Genomic DNA, 25,594 nt, shown 5'->3' on the forward strand with positions numbered 1-25,594 from the left:
GGATACTGGATACTGTATACTGTACAATTACATTATAAATAATACTTTCCGGAAATTAGCACTATAAAATTTTAAACTTCGATACTATTAATATAAATTAGTACATAGTAGGAACAAAAAAAAAATTTAAGATTAATTTATTAATTTGGTTTGCCCTTTGCACTTGAACTAAAATTGAATAAGAAATTTGACATATGGAATTTTTTTAAATTGTTAGAAGTTCTAACTTACTCATAATCTTGTTTTTAAGTGCATGGCCTGGAACTGAACATATACAGATTCTCCAATTTCATTTTTAACCTGTGACCCAAATTTAAATTAACTTTTCGAATTTTCAATTACAATTATAGGTCAGAATGAACATTATTTTAATAATAGCAGTGATCATATCTAAAAGTATTTATTTTACTTGAATGCATCTTTAAGCCAGGACATTGGGGTGAGATTTTCAATTTTAAAAGTAACTTTTCTTATGCCTAAGAATAAAGAGAATTCTGACTTTAACAAGTAATTTTCCTTTTTCACATTTCTAGGACCATTAATAGTTCAAATTGTTGGACATAATTACATTACAAAAACTTTTCAATTCATTTTAGACTTATCTTACATATAAATTTTTAAATCGACTTAATTCCCATTTACCTGTTAAAGATCGACTTTCTATAAAAACTGATAAATTTAGCAATAACCTACATTCAACTTTGCTGAATTTCCAATCCAATTCTACCTCTCAAATAAATATGTATATACTCCAAATACCGTTCAAAATCCATATCCTTGCTAAAAGACTTGTTCTTTTCAGCATGATTTCAATTTCCTGATATATTGATACAGATGCTACTTTTTAAATGTTTATTTTTGTAACCTCTCAAAAAGGAAACGAAATAAAAAAACGAGGATATTCGTTTGCTGTAAATCTACCCCGACAAAAAAAAACGATACTTTCGCAATTTTCCTACTTATCAAGGCACACGCGTATGCTCATTTTTGGGTAAGAGCCATTTAATTTTCCCATCATAAGCCCGCGGCAAAGCAAGAAAAGGAACCCAACCATCTCGCCCTTAAAAATCATTATTTTCCTTTCTTTACTGTCGTATTTGCAAATACAGCGCGACGATACGACGGTGTATTCCATATTCTTTATTCCCTCGTTATAATAACGTCAGATTGCGAAAACCTTGTTAGACTACTGTATGAAAATATTTCAATTTGGCTGGATGGAAAGGGATTTTTTCCAGTTTAAGAGGAAATGAGAATTCACCAAAAAAAAAACAAAAACTCGTATATTTTCTAGGTCTGACGATTGCTACAGATGTCTGGTGTTGCACGAGAAACATCCCAGCGTTCTGCAGTACAAAGAAAGTGAGTTAAACAACCTTTCACCTGACAAATAAAGTAAATTAAATATGGTTTAAAGGTTTTTGCGAGCCCAAAAGCACCTTGACGGACATTTGCTCACGAATAGTCGGAGACGCTCAGCTGTATAGCATGTTCCGCAAATATCCCGAAGTGGAACCGATTGGATGCCCTTTTAAGAGCGCCCCGTTTACTTTTGAGTAAGATTTTTGTAAATATTTAAATATAGAGTAAACTAAACTTCCTATCGTAGGTATAACAGGGGTACAGGAGACTGTAGCAACCCTCCTAGTAGAGCTGAGAGCTGCACTGATGACTCCCGATTAGTGCTGAAGTACCAAGCATGCCCAGATGTCCCTAGTACCGAGAGCAATGGTAAGTGTGGCAAAAATGTTCAATATCCCATAGTTTTATTCTTCTTAGAAAAGTGAAAGCGTTTCATCAGGCTTAGTACTGCACATTTACTCTAGTTGTGACAACCCTGAATATTCCTTTGTCAAGAGCCACTATTGGTCAGGGTAATGTGAGGTTAGGCTACCGTTTACTGTATTAGCAGAGACAACCAAAGAGGCGTGCAACTAAATAAAAAAATTGTTGCTGCTCGCTTTAATCTGTATATACTATATATCGTCGTCTCGTTCTTCCCTCCTGAAAGGTGACGTCACAATACTAATCTTTCGCAATGACAAATGTATTTCATTATTAGAGCACTCAATGGAAAACGTTGTTCTATCTCCGTCTAGACACACGTAAAAATACAGGATAACTTATGTCTAATTCTCTAGTATTTCTAAAATTATAATTAACTATGACCACAGTGCAATCTTTACTTAGCATAAACTCAAGACACGACTCCACCTCATGAAATTACTCCTCAATTTAATAATGATTGTTGTAATAATAGCTCTATTGTTACTCCTATACCATCATCGCCCAAAATGTTCAATTCCACTAACACTAAATTAGAAAATGAAGAATTTCAGTCTGTTGTACCAGTAACCAGTGAATCTGATAATAATCAAGTGCTAGTGTCAGAAGTAGGCCAGGGTCAAAGATAATTATACTAACGAATATATGAATATAGTTTACTATTATTTTCTTTGCCAGGATATAACATTAAGAGACCTTCGTATTGAAAGGAATATATTACTTAGAGGCTTCTTATATACTGAAAAGTTTGGTCTATACGGGGTGTTCGAAAAATAGACGGAGATATTTCAATCGGTGATTCCTTGTAAAAAAAATATGAGAAATAGTTTCTATAAACACGGGTCCGGAAATGCACAGTTTTCAAGATAATAAAAAATAAATACCGTTTTATTGCATGCCACTGGACAAAATTGGTTTATTAATTTTGGGTAAAAAAATCACAGGTGCCTTGGAAAACAAAAAATTAAAAACATTTCTAGGAGCATTTTATTGCAACAACAACCACAACAAATGTTGGAAATTTCCACCATCCATTTCTCGACGAATCATTGAACGACGCACTCGAGCTAAAATTCGAGGTCTATTTCTCACTTCTTCGCAAGCATTTACAATTTTATTTCTTAACTCTTCTATTGTTTGTATGGACTAGCATAAACCAGACTTTTAAGGTGTCCCCATAAATAAAAATTTATTGGATTTAAGTCAGGGGAGCGAGGTGGCCATTGAATTATTAATAATAATATCTGTATTTTAAATCACATAACAATTACAAACACTATACATGAAATAAAATAATGTCAAGAAAAACATGCATTATGATTAGGTACAATAGTCTCTTAAAGAGTAGGGTTCTAGCTTTACTAACAAATCCTTAATTGCAGCCTTAAATTTTCCAACTGATACAATTCTTTTTATGTGTTCTGGTAGGGAGTTAAATAGTTTTATACGTGCATAATGTGGAGATGTTTCTGTTAGTGAAAGTTTATGAACTGGATACCTAAAGTTTAATGTCCTTGTCTTATATTTATGCTCCGTTTTTGATTGGAAAAGGTGTTTGTTTTTGAAAAGAAACATTAAGGCTCCGCATCACGGCCATGCGAAAATATTATTTTAAGGGTTTAGAGATCCGGGTATAATTTGAAAACCGTTAGACTTTTTTACTCAATTTTTTTTTAATTTTATGGATAAAGGATCAACACATGTCTGTAATTATATGAAAATCTGAGGATATGCCTAGAAATATATAAATTTGTTAATCAAACATTGTTGATATTCAAACGCCATTTAAGAGTAATTATAAATTTTAAATTAAGTTTAAACATAATTATAGACATCGACCAAACCTTTTTCTAAAGGCTAGTCAAATTAAAAAAAAAAAGTTAAACCATTGCTGAAATATTCGCGGATTTCGAGAGCCTTACGAATAGGAAAGATGAGATGGGTGGTTTTCAGGTTCGTATTCTAAATATTTTATTTAAATTTAAATATAAGAGTCGTATTGGAATCAGATCTATATATTAGTAAAGGCATATTTGAATCAACTAGTTACCCACTATTTTTTAAGGAAAAAGTTGTGCTCGTGTTTTGATTAATCATTGTGACTTTATGAAAATGGCAGTAAATTAATTTAATAAATGTATTAAATTAAGCCTATTACTTAATTACTAAAGCCTATTAAATTAAATCAACAGATTATAAAAAATACAGGATTGTTATTATTCCAGGTTTCTATCAATCTCTCTTAAATTCCAAATTTCTTGGATGGTAAAAATTATACGAATTTAAGAGTTTTATTCTCTATTTGGCAATTCTTAAAAAGGAAGTGATTTGAAAAAAGGAACTTATTGTAGTGATTAGGAATATTTAGGAATGGAATAATATATGAGGGTTACAGGGATACATCCCTAAAATCTTAAATAGAAAGGGGGGTCGAGTAATAGATCATCTTGAAGCTTTTGAAAAATGCTTTCCAATGATACCATAGAAAGTCACATTTCAGGAAATTGATGTCACTCGACTCCCCTTTCTATTTAAAATTTTAGGGGTGTATGTCACCATGTCCAAGGGGTTGCAGATAAGGGTGGGATAATATAGAAAATCTTTTGGGCGTTTTTTTATTCCAGTTTTTCGTTCCTAATATATGGCCATTTCAAGTTTTTAAATTGTCACCCTGTATGTGATACTTTATTATATTTTATTGAGAAAGGGAACTTGCTTTTTAGTTAAAATCACTATTTAATAGTTTGTGTCGATCTACTGTGTATCGCAATTAGGTGGTTCGCCCTTGTATATTTTTTATTTTTTTGTTTCTTTTTTTGTGACAATGGTTCGAAAATTGCTTTAAATGATACCACTAACAATACTTTTCTGTTTATTTTGGTAGAAAATAACATTTGAAGAACAACATTCTTGCGTGTTCTTGATATCTATATTCTTACAAAATTAATACCCATATCATGCTTTTTTTAAATATTTGACTTTTAATCTAGGTAAAAAAATAAAAACTATAAGTTGGCATACAATGTTATCTTTGACTGTTCACAATTTTTTTTTCATACCTACCTACCTACTTGCTTGACTCCATTGCTATACCTTCTTCTTATTTTAATATCCAATTCAAATAGATACTTTGAATAAGAGCTTTTATGGTAAATTTTTTCGATTTGGTATAATTGTAAAATGTGATGAACACATAAATCAAACAAAACAAGACATTTATTACAAAATATACAAAGTTGGCTACATATAAAAAAAAACTTTTACAATCGTATATTCTTTTAGGGAAATATTTCTAACATGCATATTTCTATTTTTGCGAGGATCTACAAGCTCAGATAAATAACATATCGAATAGAACATAGTTAATTTCTTTTTCATGTTTTCGCAGAATACATCGTTTTTTAAAATAATTTCCTTCTTAATGCCCAAAGATGTCCAAACTGCAAAGCAGCAGTAGAATCTCCCAGTTACCAACAATTGGTCTTGTATTTGGTAAAACCATTTGTGGTTTTTATTAATTTCTCCGTTTTTCTTCCAAAATGATATTTTTCTTTGCATTATCGCATCTTCAGGGGTGAGATTTTTAGCACTAAAGGGGCATTTGATTTCAACAATCCCCTTCTGCCCAATAAGGCCATCGGAAGTCGCTGCCAAGAATGAAATATTTTCGCTTACAAATAAGCCACATGGTAATATCTTCTCATCAATTAATGTTTCTAAAACATTGATTGCCCGTTTTTCATTTTGTTTGCCCCACTCAATGCTAGCAGAATGAATTGTTTTTGGGTACAGAAGTTGTTCCACGAGCTTTTTTGTACCGCCGTTGCTTCTGGCACTAAATTTAGAGCAAATTGCATAGTAATTTGATGCCGTAAGACGCTTTCTTCGCTCTAAGTGCCACAAATCAGATTGGCTCTATTCCTTTGTGAGCTCCTCAATTAATTTGATTTCTTCTGCATTTTTTTTAATACTAGCTAGAAAATCTTCTTTTTCTTTTTGCAACTCCTCAGGTGTTAGATCAGGCTTTTGACATTGATCACCGTAACTGCTATCAAGTCCAGACTTCTCTTTGGTTTGGAATAATCTTTTCCGTTTAATATATTTTTTCTTTAATTCCCTGTTTTTAACTAAGCCAATCGGGCTTTTATGATTAAGGAATTTTTTAATCGTGTATATAGGCTTTTTAGTATTATGAGAAATTACAGAAGCTAAACAGCGGGCCTGATATGATCCCTGTTGGCAATAATTAATGCGTTTTCCGCCAATAAATTTTGCAATGATTGAGTTAAATTGCTCCGATACATTATTGTCAACATATTGTATTAAACTCACGCTATTTCTTGAAAGATAGCTGACAAAGCTATATAATTTGTCGTATAGGTCTGAAACAACAAAAAATTATAAATATTTATAAGACAGTCATAAACCGTAATTCTTTACCCTTTGGGCTTTTAGAACCTACCTGTCATTTTTAAGTCTGATAATATGCTACCACTGGGTTTATATTGCTCATGACAGAAATATCCCAATTCTGCACAAAGTTTGTGTTCTTCAAAAACGTGGCTAATAGAATTGTCTATGTCTTGTTTTAACAACTTTATTTTTTCTAACATCGGAACACCCTCATTTTTTCTATGTTCGATAGCTTTTGTAACTGCATATCGTAATCTTAGCTGTTCTTTCTACAAAAAAAAACAACATTATAAATCTACAAATATGTTTTTCTTTACCAGAAACATAAGTATTTTTCCTAAAATAATTTTTCTACGAATAGTAAGTACTTACGCTTATTTGCTTCCGAAGAACTAATGGCCCAGCATTGACGTCTTTACCTAAATCTCGAATTTTTCGGGAGTAATTTCGTAGAAGGTGATTTCTGCACTCAATTTTTTTCGCAATGACATTTTTATATGGATGAGCATCTAAAATTTTTTTCAGAGAATTGCTGTCTTCGTCGGCTATTAATTTATGGTAGATTAATCCATGTTGCTCTAAACTATGGAGAAATCCTTCTTTTAAAATATCGCCTTCCATGCTCGTTGAAGAACCTTCAAAGTTTTTAAAGCATTTATGCCTTTTAGGTATCTGATTGTGTCCTTGATTTTTTGAGGGTTAGCAAATTGTACAATATTTGTTTTTTATGCCAATAAAAAGGACCTGAAAATTACATTTTTGATTTCGCGAAAAACTATAAACCGCTAATTCAATTTTTCAAAAATACTAGTGAAGACACAGGAACACTTCAGTTTTTCAGTATGTAACCACCAAAATAAAATGCAAAAAATGATCGCAACGAAACCACACAGCTACATCCCGGAACTATCACGCACTAAACAAAAAAAAAACCCAAAATGCATATATAATAGCAATTTTAGGTAGTAATGCAAGTATATAATTATACTTGCATAACCTGCACCAAATTTATGTAGGCCAACCCTGAAATTACATCGGATCCCGGCGGAAGAGAATGACTACTGCGTCTCTCACCGCTACCCCTCAGCTGTGTGGCTAGAAGATAGGTAGCGGAGCCTTAAACATTGAAATATATATATCTCTAAAGACTGTCCTACAACTTTGAAGAAAACCCATTTTTTTATAATTCTTATCACCTTTTTTGAATAATAAAAACATTTTGTAACATGCTATCTTTTCCCCGAAAAATTATACTATATTTAACAATTTCAAGATTCAAAGTTAATTAGCGAAGTACAGAATTCTTAAGGATTTTTCATTCATTGTTGCCAAATTTCATTTGCAAAGGCTTTTGTATGTTACATTATTTTGATCGAGACATTATAATATTTCTTTTTTCTTTGTTTAAAATTAACCTATTTGTCTTAAACCAGTATGTGATCATGTCAAAGAATTCTTCTGTTTTGTTTAATAAATCTTTTAATGATTTACCAGTAATAATAATGTTAGTGGCTAGGTGAATTCATTAGGATATCAAGATCATTAATAAATATTATGAATAATATCGGACCAATCCTTAGATATTTTTACTATTTGTTTTCTGTTATTAATGTAGGACCTAAACCACTCCATTACATTTCCTTAACAGGTCCCTATTCAAACAATCGTACGCTTTGGTAAGCTCTTAAAGCATTCCAAGAGCAACTTCACCATTTTCCAAATGTTTTTAATGAATGCAAATATAGCAGTTTGTGTTGATTTGCCTTTTAAGAAACCGTATTGATTTTCACTAAACAGTTTATTGGAAGTAAAGAAATTAATCAATCTTGTGCTCATAACTGCTTCGAAAATTTTTGAAAACCCCGGTAATAGGTTATAATTATTAAAATTATCAGAATCCCCTTTGGGCAATTTTTAAATTTTCCGGAAATATTCCATATTTAAAAGAGTTGTTAATGACATAGCACGGGACTTTATTGATTTTAGGAGTTGCTATTTTAATAATACTTGTGGGGATTTCATCTATTCCACTGCTATTTTTATTTTTTAACCTATGCACTAATTTCCTCTGGTGTAACGGGACTTAAAAACATTGACCTAGAATTTACTTCAATTAAAGAATTAATGGAATTTTAGTTAGGGAACTTAATATATCTGGAATAACAGAAATTAAAAATTTATTATACATATTTGCAATTTCTTCTGGTTCACCCTCTAATTTAACAATATTGTCGCCCATACTGTTATTTATTTCCTTGCAAATAGACCACATACATTTTGATTTGTTGTCCCGAGTTCTTAATTCGGGTTTCATATTGTTTGGCACGTGCGTTAGCTAATAAGCTGTCATATTTAAGTTTTTCGACTTTATACGCTTGTTTAAAAGTATCATTCTGGTTTTTTAACTTTACTAAAATATCTAGTTTACGCTTACATTCTAAAATATCTACATCTTTATATAACTCTTTTTTTCTTTCGACCACCTAGTTGCCTAAGAGGACAACTTTGGTTAAACAGACTCTTAAAATTATTCATAACACATTTATGAAATATTTACATCTTGCACATTACAACAGTACACCTGTGCCCAATCCTGCTCCTTTAAACTACTCAAAAAATCAGCCTTATTTTCTTGTGAAAAGATACGTTTATATTGTAAAATTGGGTTTTTGTTTAAACAATCTATTTCAAAGCTTATGATCCGACACAAAATTTTCAAATACCAATGTTTCAATATATTCTGCATATTGTCTATACAACTTGCACATGTTTTTGTTGTTCTGGTATTTTTATATATGGTTTGAGCTAAATTGAATGACTTTAACAATTACAATAAATTACGTCCATTTTCGTTATCAATTGATATTAATAGAATATGAATTTGTTTATTTTCATTAAATATTTTCACCAGCAAACTTTCAAGTTGTCTTCCAACCCAATTTTCCCCAAAGGTGTTATTGAGATGAGTTCTAACCGCTATACTAAAATAAAGAGGAGCTCCATCGTGCATTAAAGTTATTTGATTACGTACATTTAGAGGAACTTGTTTTAGCAGTACCGGCAATTCTTGTTGAAGAAATTCTAAGTAAGATTCGCCGTTTAATCTAAAGGGTGAAAAGAAAGGCCCAATTAAATTGGCACCAAGAACACCCATCCACACATTTAAAGAAAATTTGTAATGCGAAAAAGTGTTGTACATTTTTATTGCCAATAATATTTGCTGAAAAAGATGTCCCCCGGGACCCCACTGGACCTTAATTGTAATTTTAATCTAATTAGGGCTTAATAAATTAGCCTCTTAATACAACAAGTAATACTGCCAAATTTTAAAAGAATCGAATAATTTTTTTTTAATATTAAAAAAAAATTAATATTTTTAAGAAAAATTTATCTCCCTGTAGCTTGAAAACTGTGCATTTCCGGACCCATGTATATAGAAACTTTTTCTCATATTTTTTTTACAAGGAGTCGCCCATTGAAATATCTCCGTCTATTTTTTCGAACACCCTGTATAAGAAAATGAGCAAAAAATATACATCCACCACCTTCAGACGAGGCAGGTATTTGCTTGTTCGGCTCGCGATACGTATTAGAGTAAAATTATTAATATATTTTAATGAAATTTATAATGAATATAGGGTGGTGTTTTTAGATGAGAATGGTGGTTAGTTTGGAGTTGTCCGTGCCATAGAGGAGGTGTGAGGAGGTTCGAAAGTGTTTTCCTTCTATTGGGGTCCATAACTATGGTGAAATATTGAAATTTTGCACACTGTTAGTGGGTCGAAAGGGGCAAATTTTGATAAAATTTTGGGGTCATTGGGGGGTCAGGGGGATAGTTATAGGGGTTTAAAAATTAAAAATTGACTTTTCTAGGTGAAGGAGTGCGTTTAGGGGCTTAAAATGATGGGTCTATTACATAGTGGCCCCTCTACAAATAGGGGCCATTTAGCTAGAGTGAAAAAAAAATTTTAAGGGGGGATTTTGGGGTAGCTTAGGAAGTGCTTTAGTTTTTTGGGTATAACGGGGATAGGGAAACAGGTGGAACGTTGAAATTTGACACGGTGTCGATTAGTGTGTGTAGGAAGGGTAACGTATGAAAAAATTATTAAAAAGGGGGACAGGGAGGATAATAGGATAGTTTTTTAGATTTTGTCAAAAACATATTCTTCGATTTGGCTGAAATTTTGATAGAATCTAAACCATAATAGGGGTGCTCCGTATGAGAAGTTTCAAAAATTACCAAGGGCAGGAGAGGGGTAAAAATAAAAAAAAATTCCCTATGGCACCGAGGAGGCTTAAAATCGTTGGAGATCGTTAGAATGACCCCCTAAATGTGTCGACCAAATTTCATTAAAATCGGTCAATATTAAGTGGGTCAAATGGCGATGAGAAATTAACACGGGCTCTTATGGGAAAAGTGGGAAAAACCGTTCCAGAAATTAAACGGTTTGTCGGAGAGAAAAAATGTATTAGAGTTTTTTACATAACTTTTGATTTACTAATATGAGAAAAAAAAATTTGAAAAAACTCCAAATTTTAGTTTTTTTTTATCTTCCAGCGAGCTTCCAGTGAAGAATTTTAAAAATGGAATTTAAGAGGTTTTATTAATAAATGCGTTTTGTAGTGTAGATAAGTTTTTTAAGCATTACGTTTTACGCCTATGTTCCAGTGCTTGGTTTTTAGTTAAGTGTACTTTTTCTTTTTAGTCTTTAAGTGTTTTTTTTCTTTTTAAATGGCTAAATTTAGGATCATTTTTACTATACAAACGTTGTTTGTATATTTGTTTTTTATCCTTTAATTGAATTACGTATGTAAACATCTTGAAAGTTTGAATTTAAATTTAAGTCGATATTCAACGTTAAATGAATGTAGATAATGTATTTTAAATAAAAAAGTAATAATAAGATGGAATGATCGGCAACGCCGCTCCATCCTGTTGTTGATGATATCGACACAAGCACTACCAGTGGCGTCATAAAAAATATTTACATAATAAATTTATTAAAAATAGAGTATGCTGTAATGTCCTTTTATGTCATTTTTAACGCACTTTTACTAGAATAAAGGGACCTACCTAATAAGAAGCATTTTTATGTAAATTAAATATTTTATAAATTTCTGAATAATTTATGTTTAAGATACATATTCTCAACATTTTGCATAATTTTATTGTGTTAAACAAATTTCAGATTTACATCACTTATTTTATATTATATCAGATAATATATACAGGGTGCTGACTTCTTTAAAAGGATAGTCTTATTACTATAGATAAATGTACATGGTATTATTATTTCATTTCCTGCCAAGGTAACAACAAAACTGGAAATAAGTCCTGTTAGTAAAACCATGGACAAAACTCCAGTTTCCTTTCTTTATAGTCCATTAAGAGTTAAGTTTTTTCAAAAAAATACTTAGATTTAAAAAAATATTTTTATTTTACTCATACTCGTATTTGACATACAAATTCACAGTCAAGTTTTTATTTAGGCATATTGCTAACACCCCCTATTCTACGTGTATGAAGACGGTTTTCCCATGATGTGCCGTTTTGAAAGTATCGATATTTTCTTGTAAAACGATAGACTTTAATCGATAATAATTTCTTCATGCTGCGGCACGAATTTTTACCAACAAGAGTTTACAAAAACACTTAAATGGGACCTTTTCTATTTTTCAAAAAAAAAAAAAAACACAGAACCTAATAAATGCGTGTAAACACAAATGCGTTTGACTTTGATAAGTTGACATTTCGGTTTTGCTTGCGGTGTTGCCATGTCACACTTTTTAGATTGGCATTAGGAATAAGAATGTTAATATTTAATTTTTTTGCAACAATCTACGTTTATTATTAAAAGAACCAGAACTTAAGTTAAATTAAGCAATTTAATTAAATTAATTTAAGCAGAACTTGACCATAGAACGTTGATCCCCTTAATTTTAGTTGAAGAATTAGTTTGCCTAGCAGCCTGGAAGGAAGGTTCCACAAAATACCTTATAGGCAAAATCTCCCAGGGTAACCGTAGAAACCTGATATCAGACGAGGATCAGTACAGATGTTTCATTTACCAAAAAGGGATGGAAAACAATAAAATCGTCTACTCGATAGCGCAGTCCGGAGATGCAACATGTTCTGGCTTACAAAGTCCCACCGAGGGAAGTCGCACCATGAAGTTCACCATCGGTAAGTCACTTCTTATAGTTAGAGTGCTTTGACTTACCATAATAAATAATAATTAAGGTAAAATGACAATCCTATAGTCACCTTCCTTTTTGTTTTTTAAACGTAATTCTGGACATGTTTCGGACACAACGGGGTCCATCATTAGGGGATAAAAAGTTTAAAATAGGTTACACACACCAGGGTTTGAGTGTATGTCAAAAAAACCCTTAATTATTTTCTAAAATTTACATTCTATTATTGACAAAGATAAAAAGAGACTTAGTCTACGAGTCCACTACAACCACGGACTATTCCTTTACTAATAATAAATACCGGTTTAGTGGACGATCAACATAAGCGCTGCAGGTTTCCGGAATGGATCACCATGCACCACACCTGGGTGAGCCTGGACCATCATAAAACCTTTAAGTTTTCCCAAAAGAATGCCACGCTAAAAATCGTCGACGACGAGAACACCAAGCCGATAAAGATCCATCAGAGCTACGCGCAGCCGCCCCAATATGCCGCCTTCCAAGACACCGGGTTCGAAATACAGGATCAGAAGAAACAGAACTCGGAAATGAGGCTGGTGTGCCACGGGATCCTGCAGCAGCAGGATAATAAACAGGTGCAGATTGTCGCCCATGTCACAGCAGGATGGTAAGCGGTTTATGAAGGATCGAGGTTCATTTGGTGATTAATTAAATTTATTTTTAGTGACAGCGGGTATGTCTGTATGGTGTTTTATAAGAGGGAGCAGAACATTATTGAAATACAGCAATCTGGTAAGTAAAAAAATTGTTAAATTTTTAAGGAGTTTTAAAATGGAGGACTTAGGAAATCCCCTTGGAAAATGCCTAGGTTAATCTTGATTTCAGGGGTAGTGATGTAAGAGCTATTAGTCGCCATTACGCTTTAGTACCCATTGCTATTAGTACCCATTAGTTCCGTTTCTATATACTTTTTGTTCTTTACTCATTATATCTACATCCTCTATGTATTTTTTCACTACTTTTGAATTTTAATATCAACTTATTGAATACTTTAATAATTGTCTGGAAATCAATTTCCGAACTAGAAGTATATACTGAGTAGGAGCTCTATCTTGTTAAAAATGTTTCTTTTTAGAAACGACCTCGCCAAGTGAGAAATATCCATCCAACTAACTTGATATTATACAGCTTCAATTATAAATAAGAGATATGCAGCTATAGAGACAATAATTCACAGAAAACATATACTCTTTTTAAATGCAATAACATGCATTAAAGACCTCTTATCGCGTATCGTTATTAATTAGAAGATAAATCTTTAAACGCCAAATATTATAAGAATCCGATGCATTATCCACAAATTCCTTTATAAGAAATAAAGGAGTAAAGAAAGAGGTAAGAAAATTAAAACAAAAATTTAATTGCACGGAGATCGAACCCAGGATTTCTTGAATTCGTACCTCACGTAACCTTGTTGTAGTTTAGCAATAAGGTTATTAGGTCTGGTAATAAGGTCTATGAGATAAGGTTAAGTAACATTTTCCTGGTTCAAAAGTCAAAGACAACTAAGATACAGGATGATAAACTCAATGTATTTCTTTTGAATTTTGGCCATATAAAACACAGTGCTTTTTACATCATATTTGTTTGATCTAGTTGGACTTATAAAGATGGACACAAGTCTGTTTGCAGATGACTGCAAAATATATGCTAATCCTCTAACCAGCGCAGCGCTGTTCCAGGCAGACCTGCAAAATGTTGAGATGTGGTCAAGGCAATGGGGTATGAAACTAAACACATCCAAATGCACAGTGTTGAGGATCGGTCCAGATAATCCTGATAATGAATATTTTCTGGATGGATGTGCCTTAAAATCAGCGAACGAACAAAATGATCTAGGAGTCCTAATAACATCAGACCTAAAATGGGAACGTCATATAACCAGAATTCGTAAAAAAGCAAACTCGCTAGTCTATCTGATAAAACAAGCTTTCAGGGACCATTCTATTGAAATAATATCCACTCTATACAAAAGTTACATAAGACCAAAAATAGAATATGCCTTTGTTGTATGGAACCCATATTATATTAAAGATATAGACCAATTGGAGAAATTACAGCGCAAAGTAACAAAAATTCCTTACGAATTAAGCGAGGTGCCATATCCAGAAAGATTAATCAGGTATGGGTTGACCACTCTCAGAGAGCGAAGACATAGAGGCGATCTTATCGAAACCTACAAGATTACCAGTGGTTATTACCAGTGCAATTTGGCGAACCTTTTCCACTATAGCCAAAACCATCATCTCCGAGGACATACAAGGAAGCTTGAAAAAGAAAGAACGGCAAAACTTCCCAGAAAAAACTTTGTAACAAATCGTGCAGTGCACTTGTGAAACTCGTTAAATCAGGAAACGGTGACGGCCCCAAATACGAATATCTTCAAGAATCGCGTTGATGTTGAGCTGGGACAAAATTCGGAGAGAATGATCCACTACTGCATGTGAGCAGGTCCACCTACCACAAGCCTGAAACATACGGAAGAAACAATAGCTTCATCGGTCTCACCGCCTGCTATTGTCAACATAATAATAATAATATAATAGCTCATTTTGAAATGACTCAGCAGAAGTTAATATTTTTACCATTAATCTCTTGTGATTATTTATTATATGCATATTATATGCAAAAATCAAATGGATTAAAATCTGGACTTCGTGCGGGCCAAGGTTTTTGACTTTCAGGTAATAAGCAATAAGTAATAATGAATAACAATAACTAATAGGGATGTAATAAAAGGTAACAAGTGGATAACGTTACCGATTATGTAATTCCCATAACCACTCATCAAAGTAATTGACATTGAACATAAACCCTAATAATGACATTTATGATAAATACGTCATTTTGTCAGGAATTTAACCTAGAGTAGGAAAATTACTCATAACCTTTTTCATGCAAAACTCTTTCAATTTAAAAAATTAACTATGCCAAGCCCAAAAAAGTGAACGTAGCTTAAAAAAATGTAAATATTGCTGGTGATATTGACATAATTAAAAAAATTGAAATAATGATAGGTTAATTTAAAGCTTTACTATATAAAAAGAAAACCATATTCCAAATTTTGTTAAAAACAAACAATAAATGCTAAGTTTGTGGATAAAATTTAAAAAAAAATACAATATTCATCATCCGGTTCTCTTTGACTTTTGAACTAGAAAAATTTAATTTAACCTCATTTTTTTTTGGAGGAATCTGCTGTTAAAATATTTTCCATAATTTATTGATCCCCTTGTATATGCAAACTGTTGCATGAACCCTTATTCAAACTGTTATATGACGAAATCTGATCTTCAGAAAATCACATTTATTGGAGATTAAATAGGTTAAAAACGAAAGACGTAATTGACACAATTCAGTACTAGACTTTCCTTACCCCTTGTAATCTCTAGCTTTTCAATAAGAGTCAGTTTTTTATCTTTCGCACACTTATGCAAAACAATTACATCATCCGACAAAGGAAAAATTGTAACCTATAAAAAAAAATTATTTGCAAAAGCTGATTTTATTTCTTGAACATCCGTGTTGCTATAGTGGTTAGAAAAGCTTAGATGTTCTTTGCCTCTAGTGGAAATTCTTGTTCCAGACCCGGTGATTGCTAAGGTGTTTACTGTTTTAAAGGCTATTGTAAGATTAAGATTATTTTTTTAAGTTAGCAAATTGAAAAGATACCAAAGTGAAATTACTCAATGTTCTGAATTACTTGGATTTTATCCACATTGAACGTAAAATATGATAGGAGAATTGATATTTGTTCATGTATTTAATGAAAAGTTTATTTATAGTTGAAACTGGGAAAACCGTTATTGACTCCACGGTGGCGCTGTTTAATTAGATTAAATTCTTTATACAAGGATTTTATTTGAATATACAAGTTATACATGTGTGTTAAAGGTACCGAAAAACATGGTAGAGAGCTTAAGTAAGAGATAACTAAGATTGAAGATATGTTTACATATGACTAGGTACAGAACTATGACAAGTGCTACAGAGCTATAAAGAAATGTATACAACAACAGTGGATTTGTTGACAACAATGCATAAACTTGTTCTTTTTCAGTAATTGTATTAAATGGCTTTCTTGTGTTGCTTCTGTAAGTTTTTTTATTACTCTAGTTATTTTAGTTCGTTTGCCTTTAATTTTTTTTTAATAATTTCTCAGTCCTTGCACACAACATCTATGTAATCAATTAAAACTGTACTTGTAACTATATCACACGTGCATATATTGCATGCCAAAGAATATTTATATTACATCGACATAATAGGCGCATTCCGTTTCTAAACCTAGCAATCTTTATTTGTTCTAAAGATGTATTTAAACAAAAAAACTCTCTCTTTTTTCTACTTTGCACCTAATAAAACGTGGGGGCTTTTTGACCATTCTTTTTTGAAATTCTGTTTGTAGGTTTGTTTTTGTTTTTTCACTTGACTAGGACCAGGAACATTATAACAATTTTACTATTATTACCCCTTGCAAACTTCATTTTAATAACGTATAATTTAATTATGGAATAAAAAGAACTTTCTGACTAATTTTCGGTTAAGCGATTTGTGTTGGAAATCGGGGGAATCCACGAACTTAATGAATATACCTGGACTGCCAATTCAATAAAAAATAAATGACCACTACTAGGGGGCCGCCATTTTGCGTAATTGTGTCCTTTCGATGTTGGTCACTCTGACAAATTTCAGTTGTGCCAATTGTAGGGAAACAAAACAGTTAAATTTTTTGGGAGGTTATGTTTACAAAAACAAGTTAAGAATTTAAGATAGTTGCATGAGATCTGAGATTTTTCTTGTACTTCTTTACGAATTTTGAAAATTTATCAAAATATAAGTCATATAGATCAAAATTTATAAAAGAAAGTAATCCTCATCTAAAATAAGACAAAGGTTCAATTACCTTGGGATAGATGAAAATATATAAAAATCTAAATATAGATGAGTTCATGAGGGTTTGTAATTAGCAAGGGTTTATATAGTAAAAATTAACAACTCTATATATTATTTATTATTCTATGATAAACAGCACAGACAGACAATTCGCAGTAATTCGGTTTTGAGAAACAGTGAACTAAATACGTTTAAAAAAAGATGCTGATCCACGTATTAAATAAGGAGAACGATATATCTAAGCGTGTCCTCTACAAATCGCCAAAAACTAGGCAATCCGCTATACGCACAATTGAAAATGTTATTTAGAATCAGTCATATTGAGGGATCATGTCAAGTCGTGATTTTAGTATCCCAATGCTGTACTGGGATTCTAAAATTACGATTCGACGCGATTACTCGATATGACTGATTCTTATGAAGTTTTCAATCGTGAGTGTCTTGCGGATTGCCTAGTCTTTAACGATTTGTTGACGACACGCTTGGGTATATCGTATGCACCAGACGATATAGCTTCTTCCTTGCTTAATACCTGCATAATGGGTCAGTATCCTTTTTTAAACGTATTTGGTTCATTGATTGTTTACCAATAGTCATACCGGGTTTTAATTAGTATATCAAGAAGCTTACTTAAACACATCAACCATTAGATCTAATTCAACGCTATTTTTCACAACTTTCTGTTAATAATAAAGGCAGAGGAAGTAGAGTTACCATTGAATGGTCAGTTTTAATATGTCAAGATTTTATGCCACAGATTGTTATCAAAGAAGCATTCGACAAGATTTTAAATTTGGAATTGGCGAAACTACTGCAAGTCGTTGGATCCATAAAATTACTGAAATTATTGACAATCACCTTGCTAACCGATTCATTAATTTTCCAAATGTATGAGATGAGAGACAAATTAATAAATTAACATTTATGGAGAGATCCAATTTCCCTGGTGTTATAAGTTAACTCATGTTGCCATATTAAAACCAAAAGTGGATGAACACAACAAGTTTTTGTGATATTCCATGAATTCAATTATTATTTCCCAATGGGTAGCGGTGGTCTCTAACGACATTTTTGTTTATTTTAAAGAAATAATATAGGCATATATTTAAATAAAAAAAAACACGGAGGCGAACAAAATTAACAAAATAAATGAAAATTCTTAGTGTTTATTAATAGAAAAGACAATCGACGTTTCTGTCCGTCAAATATTAGGGAAAATAACAAATATATACCAAGAAACCTAAATCAAACCGAATAAAACGAGTTTAGCCGACGATTATAATTTAGAATCACCTTTCTCGTCATGATCGAATTCGAAGTCGTGATGTTAGAATCCCAGCTGTGGTTTAAAAACAATGTCAATGAAAAAAATAAATTTAGTTCGTGGCAGGTCACACGTCAACTTCATTACCGTTATTTAATATATTTTTTGTTGGCAAATATCAAGGAGGGTTAAATTAATGTCATGCAGAATGTCGTATAATTAAGGGAAAAAGAGAAAAAGCGTCGTTTTCGTTACACTTGATGGTACAATTTCGATTTTTGTTCTCGGTCTTCTCTCATTCTGTAATAATTGTTTTAAAATAAAAAAAAATTACAATAAAGCAAAATTATCAAAACTATTACACAGTCAGTGTTGTATCGTGTTGGTCTATTATATTGAAGAAATATAATTGTCGCAAATCGAACACTGTGGATTCAGCAAAGATCTGGTTGCTTGTATAATTGTAGAGGACTTTAAGAATCCATTTTTAAATTACATCCAAGTTTTTAAGAAAACAGTCTCTCGCACTTCCCCAACCAACTATTCAGTATTTTAACACAGATTGAACTAGGGCATAATAAATTGCTTTAAGGTTGTCATCTAGTTACAAGGTACTAGTTTTTGTAATTACGTAGTTTATCTGATGCTCTTATCTTAGCTGACTATCTATCATAATGCTGAGATATTTGACAACATCAAATTTGGATATTGTGATGTTTCCATTTACTTCTAGGGTGAAAAAGTTTGGCAAAGTATGAGAATAGGATGTAAATGGCAAAAATTTTGTTACATATTTCTTCACTTTAACCACTTACATACTCTCCTTCATAAAAGATAACATTATCGTTGGCAAAACTAATAATTATATGTCCCCGTGAATGTATTTTTAAGAAACCATTTACATAAGCAATGAATAAGACCGGTCCCAGCATTGTTCCCTGAGGTACCTCGCAGGTTACAGTCCTTGTACTACTTTTAAGTCCTTTAGTGTTAACAAACTGGGACCTGTTTCCTAAATGACTTTTTACGAGATTCAAAGCACTTCCTCGTAAGCCCAACTGCTCCAATTTTGCTGTAAGTTTTTTACGATAAACCGTATCAAAAGCTTTTTTAAGATCTATAAATACAGACATGCATGGTTTCTTTTTATCAAGGGTTTCATAAATTTTTGGGGTCAGCGATCAAATTTCATCTTTTGTTAATTTGCCTTTTGGAAAGATTTTCAAAAAATTTGAAATGAGTGAAATCGGCCTATAGTTGTTCAGACTAATTTTATCTCCTTCCTTAAAAAGTGGTTTAATTTCTCCTATTTTAAGGGCATCTGAAAATATTCCAATTTAAAAACAAAAATTTATTAAACAAGATAAGTGGTATTTCATAGGCAATTTCTTTTAGAACCTCTGAACTAACTCAAAGTTATTTCATGAAATAAAAATAGGCTTTTTGGACACCATGGTTCCTGTTCCCTATAACATTTGAAATTTCAATTTTATCCGCAAATTTCTCCCCAATTTTACAAAAAAAGTTAATTAAAATGATTTGAAATTTCACTTTTGCCCATTACAAATTTGATTAACACAATTCATAATAGTCTGATTTTTATTTCAAAGAATTAAGTTTTCTGCTTATGATTTTTTTATCATTTTTGATTACATTTCGCAATTTATTTTTATAGACTTTGTATTCATTATATAAGTTATTATTATTAGGGTTTTTGTGACTTATTATATAAATAACTTTTATGGTTAATTGTTTTGAACAGCTCTTTCGTTATCCATGGTTGTTTACCGTTTTTTGTATTTGTTTGTTTTATTGTCTGGGTATTTTTATATATAAGGTCAATTAGTATTTTTAGAAAGTCATTAAAGGCCAAATTTAAGTCTCGCTCTTGGTAGATTGTCTACCAAAAAATATTTCTTAAGTCAAGTTTAAGTTCTTGGTAATTAATATATTTCTTTTCCGTAGTAGTCTATGATGTTATTTTATGTGTTCTCGTTTTTTCGCCAAAGGTTACAATTATTGGGCAATGGTCCGTTATTTTATAATTTAGTATAAAACTTTTAATGTTCCTTATTATCTCCCTTTACGAGATAATAAGGAACCCCTTTACGAGTCTATACATGTCTTTGACTGAGATCTTGTGTATCTATGTATGTATGAAGTAATAACACTGAAAATGTTCAGAGTGACCAATATCAAAAGGACACAACCACTATAAAAATGGCGGCCACCAGGTAGAGGTCATATCTATTAGCAGTCCAGGTATATTTATTAATTTCGTGGAGGAATCAGGTATAAGATGTCTTCAGTTAGTTTGACTTTTAGAGGGCAGCAGACACGCACATTTTTTAAGTAGGGACTTAACCAGAGATTATTGCTATAAAATATGTAATTCTGTATTTTAGAAAATAAACATTTATTCTCAATATACTATTTATTTTTTAATTGTATTGTATTTGTTTTCAGACAACTATTTTGAAAATCCGGACGAGGCTTGTGCCAACTTTGACCCGACTATCACTCCGTATACCACCCTAGTTGGTAAGTAACTAAAACCTTAAATACTTCCTTCATATTTATAGCATTATCATTTGTAGCTCCTGCCCTACACCCCAAAAAGTGTCCACATTTAGGAAGATATAGCATTGCCTTACCACCTGCCTTAGAAAAGAGGAAGAGAAGAGAACAACCAGGTAAGACTCATTTCTAAGCAATTTCACTAAATTTTAATCAATAATTCGTTGCCCTATCAGGTGACCTTACAATGAACAACGCAGAACCCGCCTGTATATCAGACGAATACGAAGGACTATCAGTAGGTTGCACCTCATTATTCGAAATGGAATTTAAGCCCAATTGCCAAGATCAAGCCATGAAAAGTAAGCTATTTACACTAATATAATATTAGGTCACTCAATATTCGGTCCCTTAATACTTGCGTATGTAACTGATAATAATTTTGACATTTTGGGATTGACTGAGACCTGGTTGACGGCTTATACTAATAACTTGGCTCATCAAATTGAGGGTTATAATTTCGTCAGGAAAGATCGATTAGGCCGTGGCGGTAGGGTCGGTTTTTATGTTAAAAAATATGTTAATTTTGAAGTTTATCATATTCACAACCCGCCACAGAACTTCGAATTCTTAAGCATAAAAACTTAGAGTTCTAGCAAAAATATTGTGTTTACCGTGATATATCGTCCACCTTCATCAGATATTAACAGTTTTCTTAAGAGCAATCATCAGCACGTGACTTTGCTCGAAATGGATTTAATGCGCTTTATCGGGAAGACGAGCATTTGGCAACTACGTATCGATAAAGGAAGCAGAAGGCTGTTCGTCTCATAGCAGACGGGTCAATGACACCCGAGGTTCGTCGGGAGGAACCGATTCGTGCATTTTTTAGTTTGCAAGTGGTTGGACTTTTTTGCGTTTACCTACATACAAGTCGCACGGGTATTTCGGTATTTCACGACGTATGATTCAGTAAAGAAAATAACATGTTTGTATCAGTTCAATCAAAATATCCTCATGTTCTTCTGGTAATACAGTTTATTCACTATTCAAATTAACGGATTTAATTTATTTAAAAAATGTTTTTATATAGGAAGGTATTAGAACCACAAATTTAGGGAGTGAAGGAATGAAATATAAAATTTTTTATAATTTTGTATCACTTTCAAATAGATGTACCTAAAACAGTTTTTAGTAATCAAGATAAAATTCTAAATTAAAATTACAAAATAAAGAAACACAAAATGAATTAAATATAACAAAATTCAATTATGTGAGAAAAAAACACACACACAACATGTATCTAAAATTAGAATTATTAAAGATTAACAATGTGTGTATCAAACGTAGTAACGCAATAATAAAAATCTAATAAAAAGAACAACACAAGGTATATTATATATACCTTGTGTATGATACATATATTATAGATAGAGTTCTTGTCAAAGAGTCGTAAAAAAAATCGTATATCGTAAAAAAAAAATAAAATGTTAATGACTTTTAAATATAAATATGCCCAAAAAAAAGTTCTTAGCAATTAGAATACAAAAAATAAAAATAATAGATACACGCGTGAGCTTCATCAAAGGGGCATAAAATAAACCCCACAGTTCAATTATTTAAAAAAAAAGTGTGTCTTACTTTCAAATACAACATGCTATAACAACTTCAAATACATGTGCTATGTAAAGAGAAAATAATTAACAAAATAATATGTCTCAGAGACACATGTTTTTCTAAAATGAGGGTATGCAAAATCACTCATATTCTCCACCATGTAGATAATAATAATTTTGAATTCGTTACGTTAGATTACTTATTTTTGCTTTGTTTTTATGGACTTACCTACTTATAATGACGTAGGTACATGTTTTAGAACAACCTGTATAAAATATAAGACAATATTGAATTAGTTATGAAAGTAAATATATACAAAAATAAATATTATAATATAACGAAGTGGAAATTGAAAAACCAAACAAATGTAATATAAAAATTGTCATTTATAGTTTAAAATGGGATCTAAGTTCTAGATGGGTTTCGAATTTCCATGCCTCTATTATGCCTAGGATCTATAATTTCAGGCAGTAGACATTTAAAATAAAAAATCTTTAACTTTTCTATCATTTTTTCTTTTCAAAATGAATCTTCTCGCCAAATCTAAAACAATAAAATTATTTAATTTTTCAATTAAAAAATTATTAAGTAAATATCACTTACTTGTTCTACCAACATCCCTTTGGGTGTCCAAATTACAAAATAGCAAAAGTCTCTTTTCGTTATGTGAAGCTGGCGAATTTGATAATAATAGTCATGATTTCTTTCGACTTTCATGTTACTGTATTCATCCACGCTTGAAAATTTAATTTTTTTTTACCAATAGCTTCTGTTGGGCTTATATTAGAAGCAGTAGAGGGACATTTAATTTCAACTAGTCCTCTTAAACCTACTAACCCAAACCTACTAACGCATCAGGGTTAGCTGCTGATGCACAATATTCCTTGTCGATAAAAAGGCCGCACTTTTCGACTTTCATTCCAAATTCTTCCTTAAATTGCTTTATTGCAAAAGGCTCCTTTTCAGTGCCATATTTGGTATGTTCATTTCCACGAAAGTCTGAAAAAAGCAACTGTCGAACTTTATTTTGACAATTTGTTTTGGGAAGCATTTTACAAATATTGTCAAATATTTAGACTCTGTCAGTCTAATGCTTCTCTCTTGGCTCCATAGTGGATTTTCTCCTTGTCTTCTTGTAATTATTTCTATTTCATGAATTTTTTTTTCAGTCTTTTCAAGGTCCTTAAGGAAGGCCATTTTCTTTTGCTCAAATATATCTGACTCAATATCAGGCTGCAGTACATCTTCATCTTGTAGCCTATAATCCTTATCAGGTAATGTAACAGGTTTATTTCTTTTTTTAAAAATATTTCGTCTCTTATTTTTATAATACAGCCTTTTCATTCTTAACCTTTCAATAATTTTTTTTAAAATACCAGATGTATTTTTTTGAGAATACAATTTGTGAAGCTGTTCATAATATTCTCCGTTCCCAACATTAAATTATAATGCAGCAGCTTCACATCTTATATGGTAGGAACCTTTTTTCGAAAAATTTATCCGTTTACCTCCAACAAACTTACATACTACGGAATTGTAATGTTCAGCAATGTTGGTATCCATATTTTGTAATAAACCTGCAGCGTAATGAATAAGTTGATTGAAGCACACTTCTAAATCTTGTAATATCTCACAGCCTTTCATCTCTGGAATGAAATTTGCTTCGTCATCTTTTTTTTCATATTTAAAATAACCAAGAGATGCACATTCACGATGTTCCCCAAACATATAAGACGGAATGTTTTTCAGATCTTTTGTAATATTTTGTAACTTATCAATAAAGTTGTTATTTTCTTTATTCCTATATATCACAGCCATTATAATAGCAGTCCTTAACCTTCAAATATTATTTGAAATAGTCTTTCGAAGTAATGGCGAAACAGGACTATTGGTACTGTTACTTCTTTTTTTGTCTAAAATATTTAGAAACACCCTTTTTTGGCATAATAAACTTTTAACTTTCCGTCTGTTCTTTTTCCCATTTTTTAAAAATAAACGTAAAGAACTCAATAGTATAAAGAAAAACAGGCACAAAATTGGAACACCTTCGCAATAAAATACTTCTAACTGAACTTCCGATCAATAACTCTCAATATAAAAATTCAAAATTTTAATTTTACATAGTATTGAATTACTATTGACCAGTAGCCGATACCGCCGTTTGCGCAAATCGGGCCGAAAAAGCATCGCGCGTTTCTTGATTTGATTCATGCTAGCCCGGCTGTACGTTGTTGCCATATGATACTAAACTTATCGGCGGTTCAAGAAATTATAAGAAAAATGCCTGAATTTTGTATTTCCATTCTCACAGGTTTATTATTAATTTTTTTGAAATGATTTTTTAATATAATGTTTCTAAAATCGATGTATCTAGAGACGTATGGAAAGATTTTTTTATTTATCCTTTTGATTTTTAAATAAAAAATCAAAATTTGAGAAATTTGAAAAACTGGCACCTATCAACTCTTGACAAAAATATGTACATTTTATTAGTGAAAACCGCATTAAAAAATATTGTAAAATAAAAAAGTTATCCAGGAAACAGAAATTTATGGGTGAATAATCCTCCCTTGAGGATCTATTTACAAATATTGTTCCTTTATTTGATCACGTGGTTTTTATGGGGGATATTAATATTAATTTACTAATGAAGTGCATACTTTCTGACAGATTTTTAGCACTCTTAAGTTGCCTTCTTTTTTCTTTTAGATCTGACGATGCCTTAAAAAAAAACATAATTTGAGACCATTGACTTTGTGTCCCTCCAATCTCTGAATTTTTAACATACAGGGTGTTATGTATCTGATACTCCCTGTATAAAAAGTTTTTATGAAAAAAAATGCGCAACTATAAAAACCAATTGACTTGTTCGAGCGTTTTTTCCAA

The 25,594-nt window shown here is 31.7% G+C and overlaps 2 protein-coding genes across 2 annotated transcripts in view; one reads left to right on the top strand and one right to left on the bottom strand.

Moving 5' to 3' along the window:
• The window catches only part of LOC126750580 (uncharacterized), a 43,776-nt gene that overhangs the window by 10,800 nt on the left and 7,382 nt on the right, over positions 1-25,594 (top strand). Inside the window, exons 3-11 of the mRNA XM_050460228.1 lie at positions 1,295-1,362; positions 1,418-1,556; positions 1,610-1,731; positions 12,143-12,382; positions 12,703-13,021; positions 13,079-13,146; positions 21,041-21,115; positions 21,172-21,267; positions 21,328-21,453. Coding sequence (XP_050316185.1) covers positions 1,295-1,362; positions 1,418-1,556; positions 1,610-1,731; positions 12,143-12,382; positions 12,703-13,021; positions 13,079-13,146; positions 21,041-21,115; positions 21,172-21,267; positions 21,328-21,453 — 1,253 coding nt within the window. The remainder of the gene's footprint in view (positions 1-1,294; positions 1,363-1,417; positions 1,557-1,609; positions 1,732-12,142; positions 12,383-12,702; positions 13,022-13,078; positions 13,147-21,040; positions 21,116-21,171; positions 21,268-21,327; positions 21,454-25,594) is intronic.
• Positions 1-25,594, bottom strand: part of LOC126747676 (zinc finger protein 142-like) — an 86,356-nt gene that overhangs the window by 524 nt on the left and 60,238 nt on the right. The window lies entirely within an intron of this gene.

This window comes from Anthonomus grandis, chromosome 2 (assembly GCF_022605725.1).
Source record: "Anthonomus grandis grandis chromosome 2, icAntGran1.3, whole genome shotgun sequence".
Taxonomy (NCBI): Eukaryota; Metazoa; Arthropoda; class Insecta; order Coleoptera; family Curculionidae; genus Anthonomus; species Anthonomus grandis.